The sequence below is a fragment of the Sinocyclocheilus anshuiensis genome, unplaced genomic scaffold (assembly GCF_001515605.1).
Source record: "Sinocyclocheilus anshuiensis isolate Anshui unplaced genomic scaffold, SAMN03320099.WGS_v1.1 scaffold930, whole genome shotgun sequence".
In the NCBI taxonomy this organism is placed as follows: domain Eukaryota; kingdom Metazoa; phylum Chordata; class Actinopteri; order Cypriniformes; family Cyprinidae; genus Sinocyclocheilus; species Sinocyclocheilus anshuiensis.
In genome coordinates, this window is record NW_015539900.1 from 301,778 (window position 1) to 323,042 (window position 21,265).

Consider the following 21,265-nt stretch of genomic DNA (forward strand, 5'->3'; position numbering starts at 1 on the left):
ATGAGCTTTGTAAAAATCGACGTATTTCAGAAAGGCGGGGCATAGAGGAGAAACAATAATGTACAGTATGTGGAAAATAATGTGTTTTTTGAACCTTAAACCGCATAAACACATTTCATTACACCAAATACACAAAATAATGTTCTTTTTAGCAACACCATATGACCCTTTTAGATTATCTAGGTAATTGCCCACCTATTTTCCTTCTATAAAAAAGGCAGCTCAGTCCTGACATCCGGTTTAGACCTTCCGTTCTCATCTGCACTACTTCTCTGAGAAGCTGTGACAAATTGGCTATTTTCAGATAATGAACTACTAAATTGATCAGCGACCATGTTCTGCAATTTCATCTAGTGATGTCTGATTCAAGAGTAGCTTTGTAATGATTCATTTGAACCAGTTTGAAAGTCGAACTAAATTTCACTCTTGAGTTATTGATTTAACTCAATCTTTTGAACGAGCTGAGTTGATTATTTGAGTGAATTACTTGCTGAATCAAAAGACATCATGTTGGGTGATGTTTCACCTGAAAGCTGGTCCCATAACCTATATAGAAGATTTGTTGTGGAAATGGGACAAAAAGATTATTAACAAATATTATTCAGCAATAACCAATAAGCAAAAGATGTATGATATCCTATTGTGTTGATTTTTGGACCAGTAGAATCAATCATCCAACCTTTCAACACCTTCAAAATAAAAACATCTGGACTGCATTGATTGCAGTTATTATATTATTGGAATTGATTCAGTAATTGATTATTGATTTTCAAGTTTACATTCCAGATTCCATAGAGTTCCACAATTAAGAGCCTTCATAATATATTGCGTGTGTTACTTAAACTGCAAGTAAAGTGAAATAAAAGTAAGCATGACAGTGTTTGATGTTGGCAACAGCTCTAACCATGTTGTTCTGCGTTGGTATCCAAAGCTTGGCATCTCTTGAAGACTGTGCTTTAGCCACGTAATAGTCATCCAGCTGGCCATCTAACAGCTCGAAATCCTCTGCCTGTCCAATCCCCATTTTAAAGCGCACTAGTGCTGTAGTCAACACCTTTAACACCTGCCAAGCATGCAGATCTGTTACCATGTAGCTTTAGAGAGTGACGAGTTTATTAACTGTCTGTTTTATCTGCTGTGCTGCACTCATCTCCCTACGGAGAGGTGCAGGGAAAGTCTGTTTTTCCTAGTCAAGATATTAATTTGTCTGGGACTCAGATCTCTGTTGTTTCGGTTTCTCATTTATTTCAGCAGTTTTTATGATAAGACATGTCAATTTAGTCAGGCTTTTGTCATTTTCCTATGCTGACCATGAAAAATTAATTATATATTTTTTCTTCTGAAATAAAAATAAGACAAAAAATAAAATCAAAATGAGAAAAACACAACAAAATAACTAAAAAAAGAAAAGAAAAGAACAAAAAACGAATTGAAAATATTAATAAAAACTATTATTGGTAGTATCGCAAAACCTTTTGCAGTTTTGTCGCAATGCGCCATAATGCGCCACAGACATGTGCAGAGTAAATTATTCAAGCATTAATGGCAAGGAAAGCCTCTTATACTTGAGAGCGACTATGTATGAGGTATTTCTTGGAGGTTATAGTATATTAAAGAATGGTCATGTGAATTTTACATACGCCAAGTGACCTGTAAATGTGAAAAAAAAACTCTTTCCATTGCAGTTTTGAGAAATATTCCTTTTTCAAATTGCCTGAAAAACCACCTCATGTGAGTGTGAAAACTTTTTTGCGATATATCGGAGTTTTTTGCAAAATTGCTTCCATTAGTTCTATTTTCAATTCGCAATTTCAGTTTGCAAAATTTGAAGGGTAATGGAAATGCAGCTAAGTTTTTTTTTTTAGTCAAGATGTTAATTTGTCTGAGACTTACATCTCATCTGTTTTGGTTCCTCAGTTACTTCAGCCGTTTTTATGATAAAATGTAAATTTAGACAGGTTTTTGTCATTTTCTTGTGCTGTAAATTTAGACAGGTTTTTGTCATTTTCCTGTACTATATATATATATATATATATATATATATTCATTCATACATACATACATAAATGCGCATATATATATACACTGTATATATTATGTATGTGTATATATATATATATATATATATACTGTATATATAATGTATGTGTGTATATATATATATTATATATGTATATATATATATATATATATATATATATATATATTAGTTCCATACAGATGGAGTTTTTTATCTTCTTACTGTTCTCTCTCTTTGAGCGAACAAAAATGCTTTGATGCAAATGAGTCCAATCATTTTCTCTATTTTGCTATTTTTATTGCTTTTTTATGTATTACTATTTTATGCAGAAAATTGCTTTGTTAGGAAAGCATTTGCTAAGAACATGAATGTGATATACAAAAGCTTTTGCCTTCTAGGTCAGTGCGCAATTCAAATTAATCATGTCTTTGCAATTCAAATTGAAAATCCATTAGCAGTCTATCCAGAGGGGCGTCAAAGACTCGCTGTTGTATAAATTAAATAATATCAAATGACTGCTGTTGGATTTGAGAGATATTACATTTAATTTAAAGTTTAAGCAAAACATTAACCTCAAACTGGTCATTTGTGCCCTTTGACTACCACTCGGAACTGTTTTCTTTGTGTTCTTCCTTTGGTTTCGTCCAGCTCTGAGCTCAGATTGATTGGGTTGGACTGTTGTACCTCCATGCCCTGCTTCCCCATGGGCACCTGACTCCTCTTCATTTAGGTCACCAGGCTTTTCTGTTACTGCTGAGTAATGAGTGGCTAATCAACCAGGGTTCAGCGCTGCACTAATTACCAACCTGCTGTATGACTTGGGACTCCTAGCACAGCTTGACGGGCAGAACCCATAAAGGATCCACACGGACACATTGAAGGGTGCGAGATTAGATGGTCAGACAGACATGCTTCCCACAGCGGAGATATCAGTCAGCATCTCCACAGTAACACACAACACCATTATTCCTGCCTGTCAGGAGCCGAGTGCGGATTTAATTAAGGAAGCACAATATGCCACGCCACTGCAGTGGCAAAGGTACAAGTAATTACTCTAATTAGCCCAGAGATTTCCTTAAAAGCTCTTGCGTTGTAAAACACACTCCCATGCCAGTTGACTGAGGTCTTGTAAGCAGCAGGAGCTCGTCAGTTATTCTGAGCATTAATTGACTTCACAGGTTCTCCACTGATATATTTAGCAGTCATATATTTATGCAATATGACTGCATCATTGTGGTTTTAAAGAGTCCAGCACATGCAAGTACAACGTGTGTGTGTGTGTGTGTGTGTGTGTGTGTGTGTGTGTGTGTGAGCGGGGGTTGGTCTACGTTTAGGTAAGTAATTGTGGGGTTGTCATAGTAACAGATTTGTGCTGTAATACGTCTAAAGAGGTTGCCTCAAATGGTCTGTAGGTGGGCTCATTAAATCAATTGTTTGTTCTCATTATTGTATCTGTTCTCATTTCTTGCATCTTACTGGAGTCTAATGTGCAGTGATAATTTTTTGTCACACTTTTTTGACAAAGATCCAATCAATTTAGTATTTCATTTCATAATTTGTTTACATTTTTAATCACAAAAATCGCATCTAATTTATATGACATTTTAATATAATAATAAAGCCTATTTCATGATCTTTTTTTTTTTTTTACCTCTGCAAGGTTTATGTAAACTTTTGACAACATCTGTATATACACTAATGTGCAGTGATAATTTTCAAACTTTTTTCCAGCCAGTTCTATCAAACCTTTACAATTAATCCAGAACGCGGCAGCAAGATTAAATTTGAACGAGCCGAAAAGAATGCACGTCACACCTCTGTTTATCAATTTGCCCTGGCTACCAGTGGCTCTGCACCCCTTTACCTAAATTCATTACTTCCGACCTATGTTCCCATCTAGAAGCTTGCGTTCTGCAAGTGAACGTCGCTTTATTGTGCCATCCCAAAGAGGCATAAAATCACTTTCACGGACTTTTAAATTAACTGTTCCCTCCTGGTGGAATGACCTGCCCAACTCAGTCTGAGCAGCTGAGTCCTTAGCCATCTTCAAGAATCGGCTAAAAACACATCTCTTCCATCTTTATTTGACCCTCTAACTCTAGCACTCTCTATTCTAATTCTGTTCTTTATAAAAAAAAGAAAATAATAAAAAAAACTTGCCCCTTTTAGACTTGCAATCTATTTATTTACTAACTGCTTGTTTTCTTAAAAAAGAAAAAACTAACACTTGCTTCTCTAATCTTTTTGTATTCTATCTATTTGTTTTCTTTTTATTTATTATACAATTAACAAAAGCAAAAAAAGACCTCTAACACTAGCTTGCTCTATTCTTTTTCTATTCTATCTGTTTTCTTTTTATTTATTATATAAATTATATTGTATATTTTATTTATATAAACCTTGCTAAATGTACTGCATTAGGCTAACTGAGACTTGTCATAGCACTTGCATATCATTGCTCTTTTGTTGATTTTGATTGCTTCCATTGTCCTCATTTGTAAGTCGCTTTGGATAAAAGCGTCTGCTAAATGTCTAAATGTAAATATAGTTCATATATTCATTATATACACACACACACACACACACATATAATACTTAACGCTATACTTATGATATATATTTTTCATCTGATTTTCATCAGTGGTGAAACCAAAAATCCTTTGTTAACATTTTCCTCAGTAATTTTGTTGTTGAGATTAACACTGATATGTAGGATTGACAAGACAGCAGTGTAATTTCTTTGCTTCAATTTCAGATTGATATCTGCTCAAGCTCTACGAAAGTGCTCCGAGATTCCACCCTAAGCGCAGTGGAAAGCCCAGACAAAGATTGGAGGATTTGCAGATTTGTAATACTGTTCTGGCATTATGTACGCTCATAAATATTTCATCTTGTGGAATTTCCTCAATCCCGCATTTTGATGGTTTTATCTGTTTATTGACGAAGAAAAGCTTCAAATGCCAGTGTTACATCTGCATGTGCAAGGGAGGTTTATTTGCTTTAGAGTACAGTCGCAATCCTTCCAACCAACTAATGCCCTGATTATATGCCAGGGGACAGTGCTTTGACCTTTAACATTGTTTATGATTAATAATACTAAGTGAGTGTTTGATGTCTATATTTATCGAGCTCGTTCTTTATATTAAGTAGGAGTGGAGCTGCTTATTTTATAGCTCAGAAGACCGAATAACTCACATGTACATTAGTCATCGGATACAATTCCGTATCTTTGTGAAACATGAAAATAGACAGCCTCGGGGAGCTGCCACTGCAGCAGAAAGTACGTGAGCCACAGCGCTGCATTGTGAATGGCTGACGTAATTAACAACCGCACAGCAACCAATCCATCGAGACGACCGCGACAGCAAGGCGCAAACTTATCGGCTTATTCCGCAACGATGACATCATGCATAACCAGTTCCCCAAAGTCAGGTTCACCATGGGGGATGCGGCCCCCCTGAGCGCTTCTTGTGAAGTTTAGCCATTCTGTTCTCCAATAGTGTAGAGAGATGCCCTGGGGCGTTTTGGACAGTACCGCTCCGTGAGGAGTTGCTGTGTTCACTTATTATGTATGTGTGAAGCCATGCAGATGGAGGGTGGGAGATCTACGCCAATGCTGGAGCTTCCACTAATTCCCACACTGCTGATGCGGATGCAAGGTGTCTGCCTGTAAGCAAAGTGTCAGCGCGAGCGTCGGGCATGTGTGTGCTGGGCTGCGTGGGCGACCTTAAGTGAGTTTAGCTGTTTCTCTCCTTGCCCGTGTGCTGCACTCACCCCACCTGCTTTATGCCTGAGTGACCTGATGGAGCCGTCCCTTTATCTATTTGAAGAGCCACATCCATAATGTACGCTGCTGTGCACTGAACACTTGCAGAGGTCTTGCATGAGCGTTTGATTTGCTCACAGCCCCCCCATGAGCCCTGATGAAGGGACCTTGACGAGGAGTGTGGCATCTAAATGTGTTTAATACTCGTGACGTCAAAGAATATGCTACACATTTGATTGGAGGAAATTCTATGTGGCTCTCAGTTTGCATCATGCCATCCAGAGAAGAATGACCAGAGCGCCATCTTTTATTTAAACGTGTGTTTTTGCCACAAAAAAAAATCATTTTATTGTATTGTCATTCAACAATGTGTTAACATGGAGGGAATTTGCTCACTAAATTGTGTGTATCTAACCTATCTAATATGCATAAAATATATTAATATTATTACCATTTTTTTCATATTTTTTTTCTTTTGATATAACAGGTTTAACAAATATAAATATAATCCAATTCTTGTAAAATATGTGCTTACACAGACTTTTTATGGATACCATAAATGTAACCCAATAACTGGTCCCAATAATATATTAATTAAATAAATATTTTTAAAAATATAAATTTATTAATACGTTTTATAAAAGAAAATATATATTTTTAAATATTTTCAATAAAATGTATTATTATTATTGTTGTTGTTGTTGTTATTTTATGTAAAAAATTACATAAATGTACTCATTATAATAAAATTTACATTTTAAATATTAAATAAAAATACAAGAGTAAACAAAAATGTGGTACAATTTTATATTTTATATAATAATGTAATATAAAAAATAATGTAAAATATTTTTGTGTGTACACACCATCATAGCGGGGTGCAAGGGGAGGAAGGTCAAACTCGGTCCTGATTAGTCCAACAAGTCCAGTTAAAAACCATGAAACCGACCTGCGATTCATCCACCATTCATTAGATGAATTTGGGCCATCACCATAAACATTGTTCAATCACAGATGTGTATGTCTAACCAACTAACATGCTCCATGTTTCGTAGAACTGGGATGGCATTCATCAGACAGTTACTCATCCGTCTTAGGCACACTTAGTCCCCAAGCACTGATTAGTCATGCTAATTATAAAATGGCAAGCATTACATCATTGTCATTTGGCGCCAACGTTGACTCTGAGATGGCATGTGCTCTTTGATGGAAGACCAAAAAACGAAATGAGCAAGTAATATTAGCATTAGAAATACTTTAGACCTTCCTGTAAAGACTTTGTAGATGGCGCATGACTCTAAACTTCACAGTTAGTAAATAAGAACATACCCATCTAGCTCTCATGAGTAATTGGGACAGAGTTTCAAGCTGTAGACCTTGTCCAAAACACCCACCCTTTCTACAATCCTCTTTCCACACTTCTACCTTATCACATATTCATTTACCCCCCACTCTCGTCCACCCTCGGTTCCTGTTACGATCAACACTAATGAACATGTTGATCCTGGCACTGTCTCGCTGTCTTCCACCTTGTCAATAAACCCCACTTGAGGAGTTCCTCCCTGCTGGTGTGGCTTGCCCCTTCATTTACCCTGTGAAACTGTCCTTCAAGCCTCGCTATGTTTCTTTTTTTGACTCTTCCTCCTCTTGCCACTGCCTTGTGTTTTTCAGTTTACAGTGCCCCATGGTAAGTGGGTCTTGAAGCTCATTGGACGGCTCTTTTCCCTGAACTCTGCCCTGTCTGTTTCTCTTGACTGTTCTTTTCCAATTTTCATTTCTTGACTTTTCTTTCTCTCTGTATCTCTCCTCTCTTCTCCTCTGCCTGCAGGTGAGTGAGGTTGAGGTTAACGGGCAGATAGAGGCAGTGTGTGAGAGTGTGTTCAGTGAAATGGAGTCACAGGCAGTGGACGCCCTGGACCTGCCCATGCCCGGGTGCTTCCGCATGAGGAGTCACAGTTATGTGCGTGCCATCGACCAGGGCTGCTCACAGGACGACGACAGGCCTTTGCTCCCGGCCTCCCCCCCGAGGACCACCACTACTGTCAGAACCATCCAGAGCAGCACAGGTCAGCCTGCAAATACATTATCGTTTTGTTCTGTCTATCCATCTATTGTCCTATCATTCATTCTGTTGTTCTATCTATCATCTAGCAGTGCACTCTAGCAGTTAGGGGTGGGCGATATACCGAAAATGTATTGTTTGCATGCATTTTTAAGCATTCCGGTTTAAAAACAAGTGATTTTAAGCCGTTGAAATGCAATCAGTAGCAAAAGAAAACCCATTTAGCTATATGTGCGCACTGTCTCTGAACGCTGTCAGAGAGGCACACACATGAACATGGTGCTCATAGAGCACGGGAGTATTGAGTTATTTTTGCCACTTTATAGCCCTTGAACGGTTAAATACACATACTTATTTGTGTCAAAATGCCCGTCTTTGTAGTTGATTTAGGGCTTAAGTGAAAGCAAACAGCTAAGAAATAAAACACGTGTAACAGTATATCGGATCCGGGTAGCTCTTAAAGTGACAGCAGTCTAATATTTCTTCAATCACGTTAATCAAACAAAAGATAGAAAATATGTCACTGCTCTTGATTAAATCACTTTTGTAACTTTAATAAGAAGAAATATTTTATTTACACAGTGAAGAATATGCAGTGTTTTTCTACATTTGATTATACAATGTAGCATTTCTTATTTATTTTTTTCTACTGTAATTTTTTGTCCTATTGCTTGTAATTAGTTTCTTGTTCTTATTTAATCGCTGTCTGTTTACTTGTCTTCAGTTGGCTTGAGTATTTTTTTTTTAATTTACGCTAGTATTCATTTTTTGTGATATTGACACTGGTGACAAGAATTATGAAATTTCCATGGTATCAAAAAATTTTATATCATAAAGACCTTATTTAAAGCAAAAAATAACTGTATCATGATATATATATATTGTTACTGTGATATAAAATTAATCATATTTTGAAACAAGATTTTGGTCATATCGCCTACACCTACTAGCAGTATATAAAACTCTCTGTCATGTATCAAGGAGGTTGCCAGAGGAAGAATCAATATTCATTTGTTGTCTTTTCTGTGGGTCACAACATGTTTATCCTCAGAAGCCCTGACAGGATGTGTCTGATTTGCTTTTTATTAGCACTGCGAGGCAATAACAGCGGTAATGGGAAACTGAATGATTGAGTGAATTTGATTGATTAAACCTGATGTATAGAGGAAGAGTAAATCATTGCATATGCTCTGAAAGTAGCCTGTAATGCTATTGAGGAACATATGAAATGGAAAATTGAGTATCTTTAAAAAATCTATACACTTGTACATGTAATTGCTCAGCATCCAAGCTGAGATTCGAAAATATATTGTGATATTTCAAGTGACCAACAGTGATCCAGATGTCAGGCAGAATGTGTGAACTCAGTGTGACCTGTGTCTGCTTTTGCTCTGGGGTTTTCTTTCATCTGAAACCCCAGTGATCACTAATCCACCCCCAGCATCAGAACCCAGTTTGATTTCATCACAGTTGACATCTTCATAAAATTGTGCCCACAGTGTCTCAAAAATGCAAAGCTTTTGTTTACTATTGAACTAAACCTATTGGTGAAGCCTGTCTGTTCTTAAAAATATTTTGCCCTAGTTTAAATGTGATTGTAAAGACCTTTTGTTTGTGCTGTTGGTCGCTAGTATGTGTTTCTGTTGTTGGCCGTTATTGGTGTTGTTGGCCATTATTACTGAAAGCAAATATATTGCCGGTGAAAATAAGATGTCAGTCTGTTTTGAGAAGGAATCAGTTTTATTTCTGCAGGGGAGAGCATTTGAATAAAGCAGTGGTGCATAATACATCATATCATGAACAAGATGAACGATTATCAATGCATGAATCTAACTCACTCAGAATTCAGACAATTTCTGGCACAGTTTTCCGCAATTAATTTTTTTATTATATCACTGTACAGTATGTAGGTAGAAATAATCATATGTGACATGCTTTATCATTTTGAGTCGGATGTCATAGAGCTGTTTATAGAAAGACAATGAAGTAAGAAATGTTTTGTGAATATCTTATGTTTGATGAAACAGTCTCGTCTTTCAAATTATGTGCATTTTATCATGAAATTATATTTATATTATCTAGTAAAACTAACCAAAATGCATCATCTGTCTCACAATTACCCAGCGTTTCAACTGTAGAAAATGCAATAGAGTCAGGCAGGTAATGTTATCCTGGCATCCACCAAACTCGCCCATCAGAAAAGCATGATTCGTCACTCCATAGAATGAGTTTCCACTGCTCCAGAGTCCAGTGGCTATGTGCCTTTGGTGACTTTTACGTAGCATGCGCCTCAGCATTCTGTGACCCCACATTGTAACTTTACATGGTATTCTACTTCATAGAGTTACTACTGTTCCAAAATGCTTTCACTTTCCAGTAATACCACTTACAGTTGACCATGGAATATCTAGCAGTGATGAAATTTCACAAACAGACTTATTTCAAAGGTGGCATCCTATCACCGTACCACACTTGAATTCACTGAGCTCTTTAGAACGACCCATTTTTTCACAAATGTTTTTAAATGGCTATGAAATACTGTACATGTATGTATATATGCAAAATGTATAAAGCAGGTCAGGTACAGAACAGTAAAATGTTGACAGAAGCATTATCACACAAGAAACCAATCATCACTGGACACTAGTCGCTACAAATCACCAATTCTTACTGAAAATGAATGACTTCCGTGTTATGTTGTTGTGTCACTGCAGGTTGCTGTCACTGTGAACAGGGTTTAAGTTTGACAGCATCTCTGATGGAGTTTTCACATTGGCAATTCGTTTGGAAAAGCCCAAGTATGTAATACTTGTCAGTAAAAACATTAAATGAGAGATTATCCACAACGCTGCAAACTTTGACATGTTGAATTTTAAAGGGGTCCTATTATGCTCTTTTACAAAGTCGTGATTTTGTTTTGGGGGTGTACTAGAACATGCCCTCATGCTTGGTGGTTCGAAAAACACATTATTTTTCACATAATTTACATTATTAAAATACCTTTCTCCCCAGGCTGGCACAAACGGCTCGATTAGTTCCAGCCGCTTTGTGATATCACAAAGCCCGGAAACCAAACGCTGTAGTCCAAACGAGCCGTTCGTTGTAGTTCTTGAAAAGGGATTTTTAAAAAACTAAATATCTCCCTTTGGAGTGGACTTTGAGATTTGTAACTTTTTTATGCCCAAACATACACACTACACACTGACTAAAATTAAAAAAGTGAAAAAGCATAATAGGACCCCTTTAATAAATCAGGATGCTCGGAGAACTGTCTGATGTCGTAATCCTTATTGGAAGTTACATTCACTCTGTATGGTGCTTGAGACAGTGCTGCAGCCTCTCTCTGCACTAGTAATTCTCTGCACAGATTTGAGTGCTGTGTTCTCCACTCGTCTTCCTACTGTTCTCCAAATGCCTGCGGCTAGTCAGAGAGCCAACATATGGCCACCAGCCTCAGTGCATCTATGGAGAGAAGACAGCTGGCTGAGGAAGAGGAAAGTGAAGAAATGTTAAAAGTTTCTTAAAATCCTATAGCATAAAATTAAGGGTCTCATGTTAGTGCTCACGTCACCTGTGGGTCGGTTTGATGGAGTGGAAGTGCAGGCCTTTGAACCGCATCTTTGAGTCACAGCTTCGGTTATGGCCATTAGCATGGTGCTCCTATGGGAGTGGAGCAAAACACCAGGGAATACAGCCTGTCAGAACTGACAAACTGTTATTTCAAAGCTTTCATTTTTATGCCATCCCTCTTGATAAGCAGCCAGACCTTGTTTACAGAGAGATTTTAAAAATAATTAGAGGCAGCGTGGTCGAAAGGGTTTGGCCCTTAGATCAATACAGGGGCAGTGATGTTTTAAGACACACCAATCTTTTCAATTCATCTCACCCAGTGTAATCTACACAAGAACGCAAGCAACCAGGATCCTTCAAAAACATTTTATGACTGTTGACTGATTACAAATTGAAAAAAATATATAATGTAATGTCAATTGAGTATTTGTCAATGTAAGCATTGCTTCAAATATTTAAGTAATTATTCAAGGAAAGTAAACTGTTTAATAATAAACATTTTTAAAAATATAAATGATTTATAATTTATAAATTAGAAGAGTAATAGAAATGTAAAACAAAAAGTAACGAACAAAAATAAAGTAAATGCATTAAGTTTTTCAGGTATTTAAAAGCCGTTGTTTGACAGTGGTTATTTACATTTACATTAGTATAAATGACAGTGTTAGTTATATTCAGCTGCATATTTTATTATTCATATTTATTTTTATTTTTGTTGCATTATTTACATTCACTTTGGACATAACTGTTTGTTTACATTAATACCTTGGCAAGATATTGATGAATTTTAGTATTTACTTGGTACTAATGTACTACATTTGACATCCTTAATGTAAAGCAAACTAAGCAAACAATGGAAAATAACTGGCTTGTATATATTGTGGTGAGATGATATAACCATCTGCTTGTGTTGCAGCCAGCTGCTGAAAGATGTGTGATGTGGATAATTAGAGATAGTGTGTTCCTCTACATGGGCTGCACCTGCCAGCCAGAGGCAGATGTAGTTTGGCAGGGCTGTGGAATCGATAGCTGCCATTTGTTTAAACTTCACACGCTGACAAAACTCAGAAGGGAGCAGGAGCCTGATGTGACGCCTTGGCTGGGGTGACTCTGGCAAGAGATGTGACAGACATGACCTGACCTTCTATCTAAGCCTGACATTGATATGAGAATGAGAATTGTTGTGCGTTTGAGTGGTGTTTGTTAAAGTCGGTATTTACCCAACACCAAATGTGTTTGCGTGGTCTTGATTTGCCTTTTGCAACCAGTTTTACTTCTGTAATATGTGAAGCAGGACATTCAACCATTCAAAAATAGAGAAAGTGTTTTAAGGCAATTCACGCGAAGAAAAATAATTATGAAAATAACTATTAACAATAACTACTTTAGTGTTCACACCAACGGATGTAACATTCTGTCTGTTGTAAGCATGCACTGCAGTTATGTCATCTGTCGCTTTAAAGCGCTCAACATTAAAAAGCTCATTCTGATTGCTTTTAATTATTTATTAGCTGGATAAAAATTGTTCTGAAAAAGATTACAATGATATTTTTTTTCTCTGTGTGGTTATAGTTATAGCTGTGGTGTGGACTTCACTGTTCTCATAGATAATGATTAATAAAACTTTATATTTAATATTAGTCGTCATCTTTAATGCGAATGGCCGTTTGTATAAAAAATAAAGCCAGAATGGATGCGAGTTAGCTGCAACAGTCACGAAATAGCGATTTGGTGGTCATTTAAAGGAATAGTTCCCCCTCAATGAAAGTTATTTCATCATTTATTCACCCTCATGTCTTTCCAAAATTGTATGACCTTTTTTTGAAGGATGTTTCGACATGAAACGAAAGTTACAGGGGTTCAGGTTATGTCTGACTCCCATTGACTTTCATTGTACGGACAAAAAAAAAACACTGAGACACTATTTAAATCATCTTCTTTGTTCCACAATGAAAAGAAAGTCATGTAGGTTTGGACCGACAGGAGGGTGAGTGAATGATCCTGTATCACTGAGCTGTAGATACCGTGTCCAGTCATCCCCATCCAGTGTGGGCCCTTCCAGATGTCCTCGCCACAGAGACCCGACCAGACGAATTATGAGATGGCTAATTGAGGGAGCTGTCAGGGTTGACATTGAGAGGGCACCTACCTTCCCTTCATACCCTTCAGAACACCACTGTGCGTTCAGACGAACAGAGCGGCACCATCTGCCTGGTACGCAGCAGGCCCTTATCACATGCTGCAACACTGCCTTTGGGGTAGTGAGCAAAGTCTTTGAAGTGGAGTGTAGCGAAGTTGAGGATTTTACACTTTATTGTTTATGTTCAAAATGTTCCACTGAAGCTGTTCTTCATGTTTATTTTATCATAATAACATGCAGCTTTTGATAAATTGTTAATGGCTTGGCTTTGCTGTGTATTTATCTTTTAGTACAACTAATTAGCAAACCATTAGTGTGCAACATCTCATCCTCACCACAGGGGGCAGACCGTGAGTCAGAAAACATAATGAGTCTTGTTCTGGGGGCAGGCTCACATGTTAAATGAGTCATGAATGAATGTGATGGGCAATTTCTTCCATTAATGTCACCCATTCCCCAGTATTATTTTAATAAAAAGGCATTTGCACTCTTGTGCCTGAATTTGCAGCCTTTAAGCACACCAAGTTCCTGGGTGTGCACATCACAGAGGATCTCTCCTGGGCTGACAACACCGCAGCACTGGCCAAGAAAGCACAGAATAGTTAACCCAGAAATTACAATTTTGTCACCCTCATGTTGTTCCAAACCTGTATACATTTCTTTCTTATGTTGAACACAAAAGAAGATATTTTGAAGAATTTTGAAGAACCAAACAGTTGTTGGTTCCCATTGACTTCTATAGTAGGGAAAAAATACTATGGAAGTCAATGGGGACCATCAACTGTTTGATTACCAGCATTCTTTAAAATATCTTCTTTTATGTTCAAAATAACAAAGAAGCTCATACAGGTTTGGAACAACATGAGGGTGAGTATATGATGACAAAATTTTCATTTTTGGGTGAACTATGCTTTAATTCCTCTGTCTGGACTAGGGTGGCCATTTCTATAATGACAAAAAGATGACATTTTGGAGGATTTGTGAAGCCAGGATCAAAACTAAACCAGTGACATAAAATAAACCTTTCCGATAATGGATGATATTTTCTCCCTTGAATTGATTTCAAGTGGCAGTTTTTTTTTTACATTTATTAGGACACATTTTAATTAAATGCATCATCTTTCATATAAATTCATATGTTTGTTCAATAAATGCAATTAGAATAATAAGATACTATAGGGCTGTTACTAATCAAATGAAATCAATATCAACACAATCCATCTTTGCACTACAGAAGTGGCACACTTGCTGCATCTAAAGTGGCATTTAGATGTATTTACACAGATGTTTAAAGCTAATCAGAGATGCCATAAATGCTTTTAAACTGCAGTTACAATGCATAAATAATGTTAGGAGATTGTGTTAAATATAAAATATACTGAGTATAGAACTATGAAAAGATACTTATGAAACTGAAACTGCCAACTGGTGGCAACAAGTCATTGTTTATTTAATAATGAGTGAGTCACTGATTCATTCAAACAGTTTGTTCGAAACAGAATGAAGCAAGTGACTCGCTAATTTTGGAACTATGCACTAATATACAACTCTTGCAATTTTTGCCAGGATATGCTGAAAATAGTAAGAGGAGTATACTAGTTTGCTATTGTTTTATCAAGTATAAAATATTGATCTTAAAAGGAGGTCAAATGAGTATCCGTCTCAAGTCTGTACCAGCAGATGGACATGTTAGTTCAAAACTGGACTGTGCAACCTAAAACCGGACGGATGGCCACCCTAGTCAGGACACAGAATCAGTTAGCTGAACTTGTTGCTTTATATCAATAAGGTTAAAACATTGAAACCCGGAGCATGTGTGTGTTTACACAGTGGTGTTTGCTTCTTAAATATTAAAGCGAGCCTGAGCTGTACAACATGAGCGGAGGTTTCTGACCCCCAACAGGCAGAGATTGAGCAAGAGAGGTGGTGTAGTAAAAGGCAGGAAGTTTAGAGAAGCAGCCAGGGGTTAGATGTTGACAGGTGGGCTGTTGCAGTGTGGAGCGTTTGTTTGCATAACGTTACCTTTTTGTAAGGCTGACTGCACAGTGCGCTCAGATGACACTTTAGCTGTGACGTCCCTCAGGCTGCAACTGCAAAATCCTCCCACTGTCTCTAAACTGTGTTCCTGGCCCAGCAGCAGCTATCATTTAGACTCATAGTCAAAGGATGGAGGCTATTTTAGAGCTGTCCTCAGTTTGTGTATGGCAGGAAAATACCACAGCTGCCATCTCTGGGACTGATGATCAATGTTCCCTTTGAACTACACAAGTGTGTGGCATCGCAGCTCTCATGCAGACAGAGAAAAAAATATTAGACTGAAAATGTGTGTAAAAAAAGATACAAATATATCTTAAATTAGAGCTAAATGTATGGGCAATGTTTTGTCTGTAGTTCATCCGCATGCCCATTGATTTTCAGTATTGAAAGTGAAGCTGTGGGAAAACTTTGCACTGGAAATTTGCAGCGTTGGTTATTTCACAAGGTAAGGACTGAATACTAAACAGTTCTGTTCATAGCAGCACCAAATATGTATTCATTAATAAATTAATTTGTTTAAAAATTATTCATCTTTGACTTCACAATTACAACTTTTTTATATAATTTGGACATTATTTGTCCTATTTGTGACTGTATATTGTACAGTTTACAGTTAATTGTACAAGTTTATGTCTCAAAATGTGACTTTAAGTCTCACAATTGTGACAGTATTCCACTGTTATTATTTAATTAATATTATTTATTTATTTATTTATTCATTTATTAATTACTTGAATGCAAAAACTCAGGCCATGCATATATATATATATATTTATACTCGTTAGATCATGACTTTGGCGCTGTTTCTGGTATTCAAGATGCATTTTCAGTGGTCACTGAAGACACCTTCACAAGCCCTTGTGAAGACACATCACAAGTGGTCACTGAAGACACCTTTTATTAGTGTGCATTTTATATGTGTCTCTTGTGACAGTCCCTCCTCATTTCATTACACTCTACAGCACTTTCACTTTTTGATGAATAAAGCCATGATACGCTGCTCACAAATGAGCAAGAAAGGAAGTGAATGCAAAGAATATGGATAGCAAAAATGATTTTGATTGTAATCCATGTGATCCGTGTGCTTTGGTACAACATGAAGTTTGAATCTATTATGTTGGTGCGTTTTCTCAAAACAGGTCCCATATAGTGATCATGTTTTATGTCAGTGTGTGGCAAGTATTCATCTTTTGTGGCTGTTTGAGCACATTAGACCAGCAGCCCTGTTGGAAGTAGTGAAAAGTGGACAAACTCAAAACATTTTAGTTCCTGTTTACAACTGTATTTAGCGAAAAAACATCATAATACCAGGTGTAAACAGGCCCTTAGTTATGATTTTTTTTTTATGTTGACATAAAACTTTTATCTTAACAAAACAAGTTATCAAATTATCTAAGTAAATAATAATAAAAGGCCTCTGTTCTCAGCAATACAGTATTGCATTGTATTGTATTGTATAACTTTATTGTCCACCTGAGTGGAAAATTGTCTTTGCCTCACCAGCACAAAATTAGTTACAACATACATAGTAAAATAAAATCACAATCATTAGTCACGTTACACATATTACATAAAAGAGAATAAAAAGATACAGTACATGCCTTACGTACTGTTTGATTAAACACTTGATGAATTAATGATTTAAATTGTGTTTGGGATAAAGGACCTCTTAAACACATTTTTATTCACTAGAGGAACTCTATAACGTCTACCTGACTTCAAAGGCTCAAACTGGCTGAAAAGAGGATGAGAACTATCTACAAGAATAACTCTCGCCTTCTTCTTTGTCCTTTCTACGTAAAGTTGTATCAATTGGTCCTGAGGCCTGCCAATTATTTTATTTGCCATGGATACAATTCTGGAAAGTTTGTTGTTGAGTGAGTCTGCAATTTAGATGCTCATATACCAGGCAGAAAGATGAAAGATTAAAACACTTTCGACAATGGATTTATACACAAGTTCCAAGATGTGCTTATACTAACACCAAGACCACTAAGCTGTCTGAGAAGGAAAAGTCGCTGAGAGAGTATATAACACAGTATAACTAGTGTTCTGGTACAGTTTCCATGATTATATTATTTTAGCCTGTATTTTACCTTCATGTTTTTGTATACAATGAAATACGGATAAACCCATAAATGGTTCATGTTAAATTACATAGCTAAGACAATAAAGAAGTGAACTCTTTTGCATTAGGTATTTTAATATAATAGAATTTCCTTGTGAAAAATGGCACAGTGAACACTCCACAATTCAGGTACATAGGGTGTTTCGGTTCAGGTTCAGGTGGCAATGGGTTTCTGCGCAAATAGGAAAAAGCATAGCTGATGATATGCTTGCCTGTTATTCCTAAACTCCCTTTTCTCTGGTTGAGTTGAGCATGGAATCCGGCAAAGTGTGTGTGGGGACGTGTGTGAGGGGTGAAGTGTGATTGTACATGACGTGCATGTAATATTGGTGCAGGCTGAGCTCGAGGCTGAGATATGGATGGGATAATACTGCTGCTGGAGAAGAAGGACCGTCACAGTCACTCTTAGTTGATGCCTGACTCACACACACACACACACACACACACACACACTAAACACTTTCACAAGTACAGCAGTGGGAAGCGAGCATTTATCAGTGGAAGCTGTGATGACGCTCTGCCACATTATTCCACATTTTCAGACTGGAGAGTCGCTGCTTGGATGGCTTTGTCAGCTTCTTGCTATCTGCCTTGGCTGAGGAAATTATTCTCCATTCTTTTCCTTCGTTCTTTTGTCATTACTTAGGAGATCTTTTATTTTATTGCTGACAAAGTGATTGAGTGTGGATTTGGAGTACAAATACCTTTGCATATTCATGCACACATTCACAGTGAAGATCATTTCCAGGGCAGTGTGCCAGACACTGGAGTGGACAGTGGGTCTGATCAGGCTTTATTTGAATGTGAAACATGCTCAATCATGTGCTTTCTTGTTTCGCATTTGCCTTGCATTCAACATTAGGTCTAGTAAGCAACTTTAATCAGATATTCTGTGTAAAACTGTTTTTTCAACTATTTATTGTGAAGAGTCCTATACATATACATTTGAACTGAATTAAATGTGTTTATGTTCAGATTTATACATCTAACATCCTTAGTGGGTAAAAAAAAAAATATGGATGTTTATTTAAATATAGGCCATATAAAATTGTATTTAAATGTATTTAATTTATTAAAATTTTTACATATTACATTCTTAATCAATTTTAAGTATAATATAATATAATATGTAGCAAATTAGCTCAAAAGGGAAATGTATATAAATAAGTGGAAAGTGAAGAAGAGCTAAGAGAGACATCAGCTGAGATCCTAGGATCTTTGATGAATGGAAAGTCAAGGCCGAAGCCTGGCTCAAACTTAAGGGTTTCAGAAGAGTTCTAGCTTACATCCTCATCTTCTCTGAATCTCACAGAACTGCAGACTGCAGTGTCGAGGTCTGCCAGGCGCGGCTGCGTCGGCTCTGGGACTTAGCAACCAGCAGACGGGAAGGTGATGAGAGATGAGTAAAGAGACTAAAAAGCAAGGCGGGTCACTGAAGTGAGGCTTTTTCAGGTCTGTGGAGGTCAAATCTCTTGGGGGTCAAAGAGCCAATGGTGACTTGCACTTCTGGAGGGGAAGGTTACGACTCTTTGTCCCCGAACATGGTCATTTACATATGTAACTGGATTGGATGTTGATGCAAAGACTACTAAAAATTCTTAGAACACTAATATGTTGCATAGGTATAAACATATAATATACACTCTGAATTAGATCATCCAAAGACGAATACATAGAGACCAAACATGGTATAGGTGAGTTTACATTAACCGGTGATCTATCATAAGCATGCATAAAACAGTATACAATACACAAGATCATATACAAGGAGGTAGTAATCATACACAAAGACCTGGGGATATGCATGATAGGAAAGTCAGAGAAAAATTAGTCTATGAATTAATGAAAGAAGTCATTTCCTATAGCAGTATATGTCTGTTTTAGAGAGAATTGAGTAGGGAGGAAGATCCTCCCTACATACTTTTAGGTCATAAAGTTGATCTAATCTGGCTGAGGTGTCCTGGCCTGGAGATCGTTCACAGACATATAGGCACCGTGTCTGGTGTTGGGTGAGGGGTCTGTGATTGTTTGTTAATCTAATGAATAATTGATTTGTTAAATCTAATGAACAATTGTGTGTCTGATTGGTCCAAATGCTACAAATATAATATAATAATATAATATAATCATTTATTTGTCTGTAGCATGATAGGAAAGTCAGAGAAAAAAATGTCTATGAATTAATGAAAGAAGTCATTTTCTATAGCAGTATGTGTCCATTTTAGAGAAAACTGAGTAGGGAGGAAGATTCTCTTTACATACTTTTAGGTCATAAAGTGTATCTGATCTGGCTGAGGTGTCCTGGCCTGGAGATCGTTCACACACATATTGGCACCGAGTCTGGTGTTGGGTGAGGGATCTGTGATTGTTTGTTAATCTAATGAATAATTGATTTGTTAAATCTAATGAACAATTGTGTGTCTGATTGGTCCAAATGCTACAAATATAATATAATAATATAATATAATCATTTATTTGTCTGTAGTACAATGATAATTTAATACAGTACCATTCTGTAATTGAAACATCTGTATTAGTAATATTATCTTTATTATTAATATATAATAGAATGTTTTATATTAATATTGATAATAATTAATATACATATATAATAATATTATAGAATATAATAGTATATAATAATTATATACTGTAATAGTATATAATATAAATGTATCTTAATATAAATGGATACATGAAAGAAAAAAAATATATATATATAAAATGTTTCAAATTTTTCACAATCCAACAAGAGTCATCAAATGTCCTGAAACACTCAAAAAATACATCATGTTATGGAAATAAAACAAGTTTATTGCCATGTTCAAGGACAGTATTATATGCCAAAAGGACAATAAAGTACCATAAAAGTAAGACTATATGCACTATATTCTCTTCTAAGGCCATGGAATAGCTTTAATGGAAATGATGTACGTTGTGACATCAGTGACTCACACTCGACAACTGATGTGACCGACATGCATAACATACATCTACATTATCCTTTGCACATATATTCTGCAGCTTTTAGCTTTTAGTTTAGTCTGCACACAGTGTTTATCATAGGATTATCAGCAGTGTGTAATGGGTTTGTGCAGTAGAAGTCAACACACTGAAAAGATTTATGCATTGTGTTTAACCTTTTACCCCCAGACCGTGATAATCTGCAGGTCACCCTCATAACCCTAATATCTTCTGTGTGGAGTCCAGCTGGACACTACAGTCATTACATAAAAACTGTCACCATTACTCTCTGTATGTCATTTTACAATGCTAAACACAAAGCAAAAAAGCCACCAGAATAGTGTGTGGATGGTTGTCGCCCTGGGACCCACAGTTTGGATGGCACTTGACCTTTCTTCCCGTATGGCCGCCTGTGTACTTTTTTTAGCCAGACGGCTTGTGTTAATTGCCTCTCGTGGGGCAAAATGACAGCCAGCGATTTTTTTTTATATTTTTTTTTTTATATACTTTAGTGTGTGTTGACCTGATCATCACTCTTTTGTGTATTACACACAATCTACTAAATATAGACAACTTCA

At 36.6% G+C, this 21,265-nt stretch overlaps 1 protein-coding gene and 1 long non-coding RNA gene across 2 annotated transcripts in view; both read left to right on the forward strand.

Moving 5' to 3' along the window:
• Positions 1 to 21,265, forward strand: part of LOC107686064 (disks large-associated protein 1-like) — a 57,388-nt gene that overhangs the window by 11,376 nt on the left and 24,747 nt on the right. The window contains exons 5-6 of the mRNA XM_016482903.1: positions 5,602 to 5,689; positions 7,615 to 7,852. Of these exons, the coding sequence (XP_016338389.1) occupies positions 5,602 to 5,689; positions 7,615 to 7,852 (326 nt within the window). The remainder of the gene's footprint in view (positions 1 to 5,601; positions 5,690 to 7,614; positions 7,853 to 21,265) is intronic.
• The window catches only part of LOC107686021 (uncharacterized), a 25,088-nt gene continuing 14,200 nt past the window's right edge, over positions 10,378 to 21,265 (forward strand). Inside the window, exons 1-2 of the long non-coding RNA XR_001634016.1 lie at positions 10,378 to 10,388; positions 11,216 to 11,221. This is a non-coding gene — a long non-coding RNA (uncharacterized LOC107686021). The remainder of the gene's footprint in view (positions 10,389 to 11,215; positions 11,222 to 21,265) is intronic.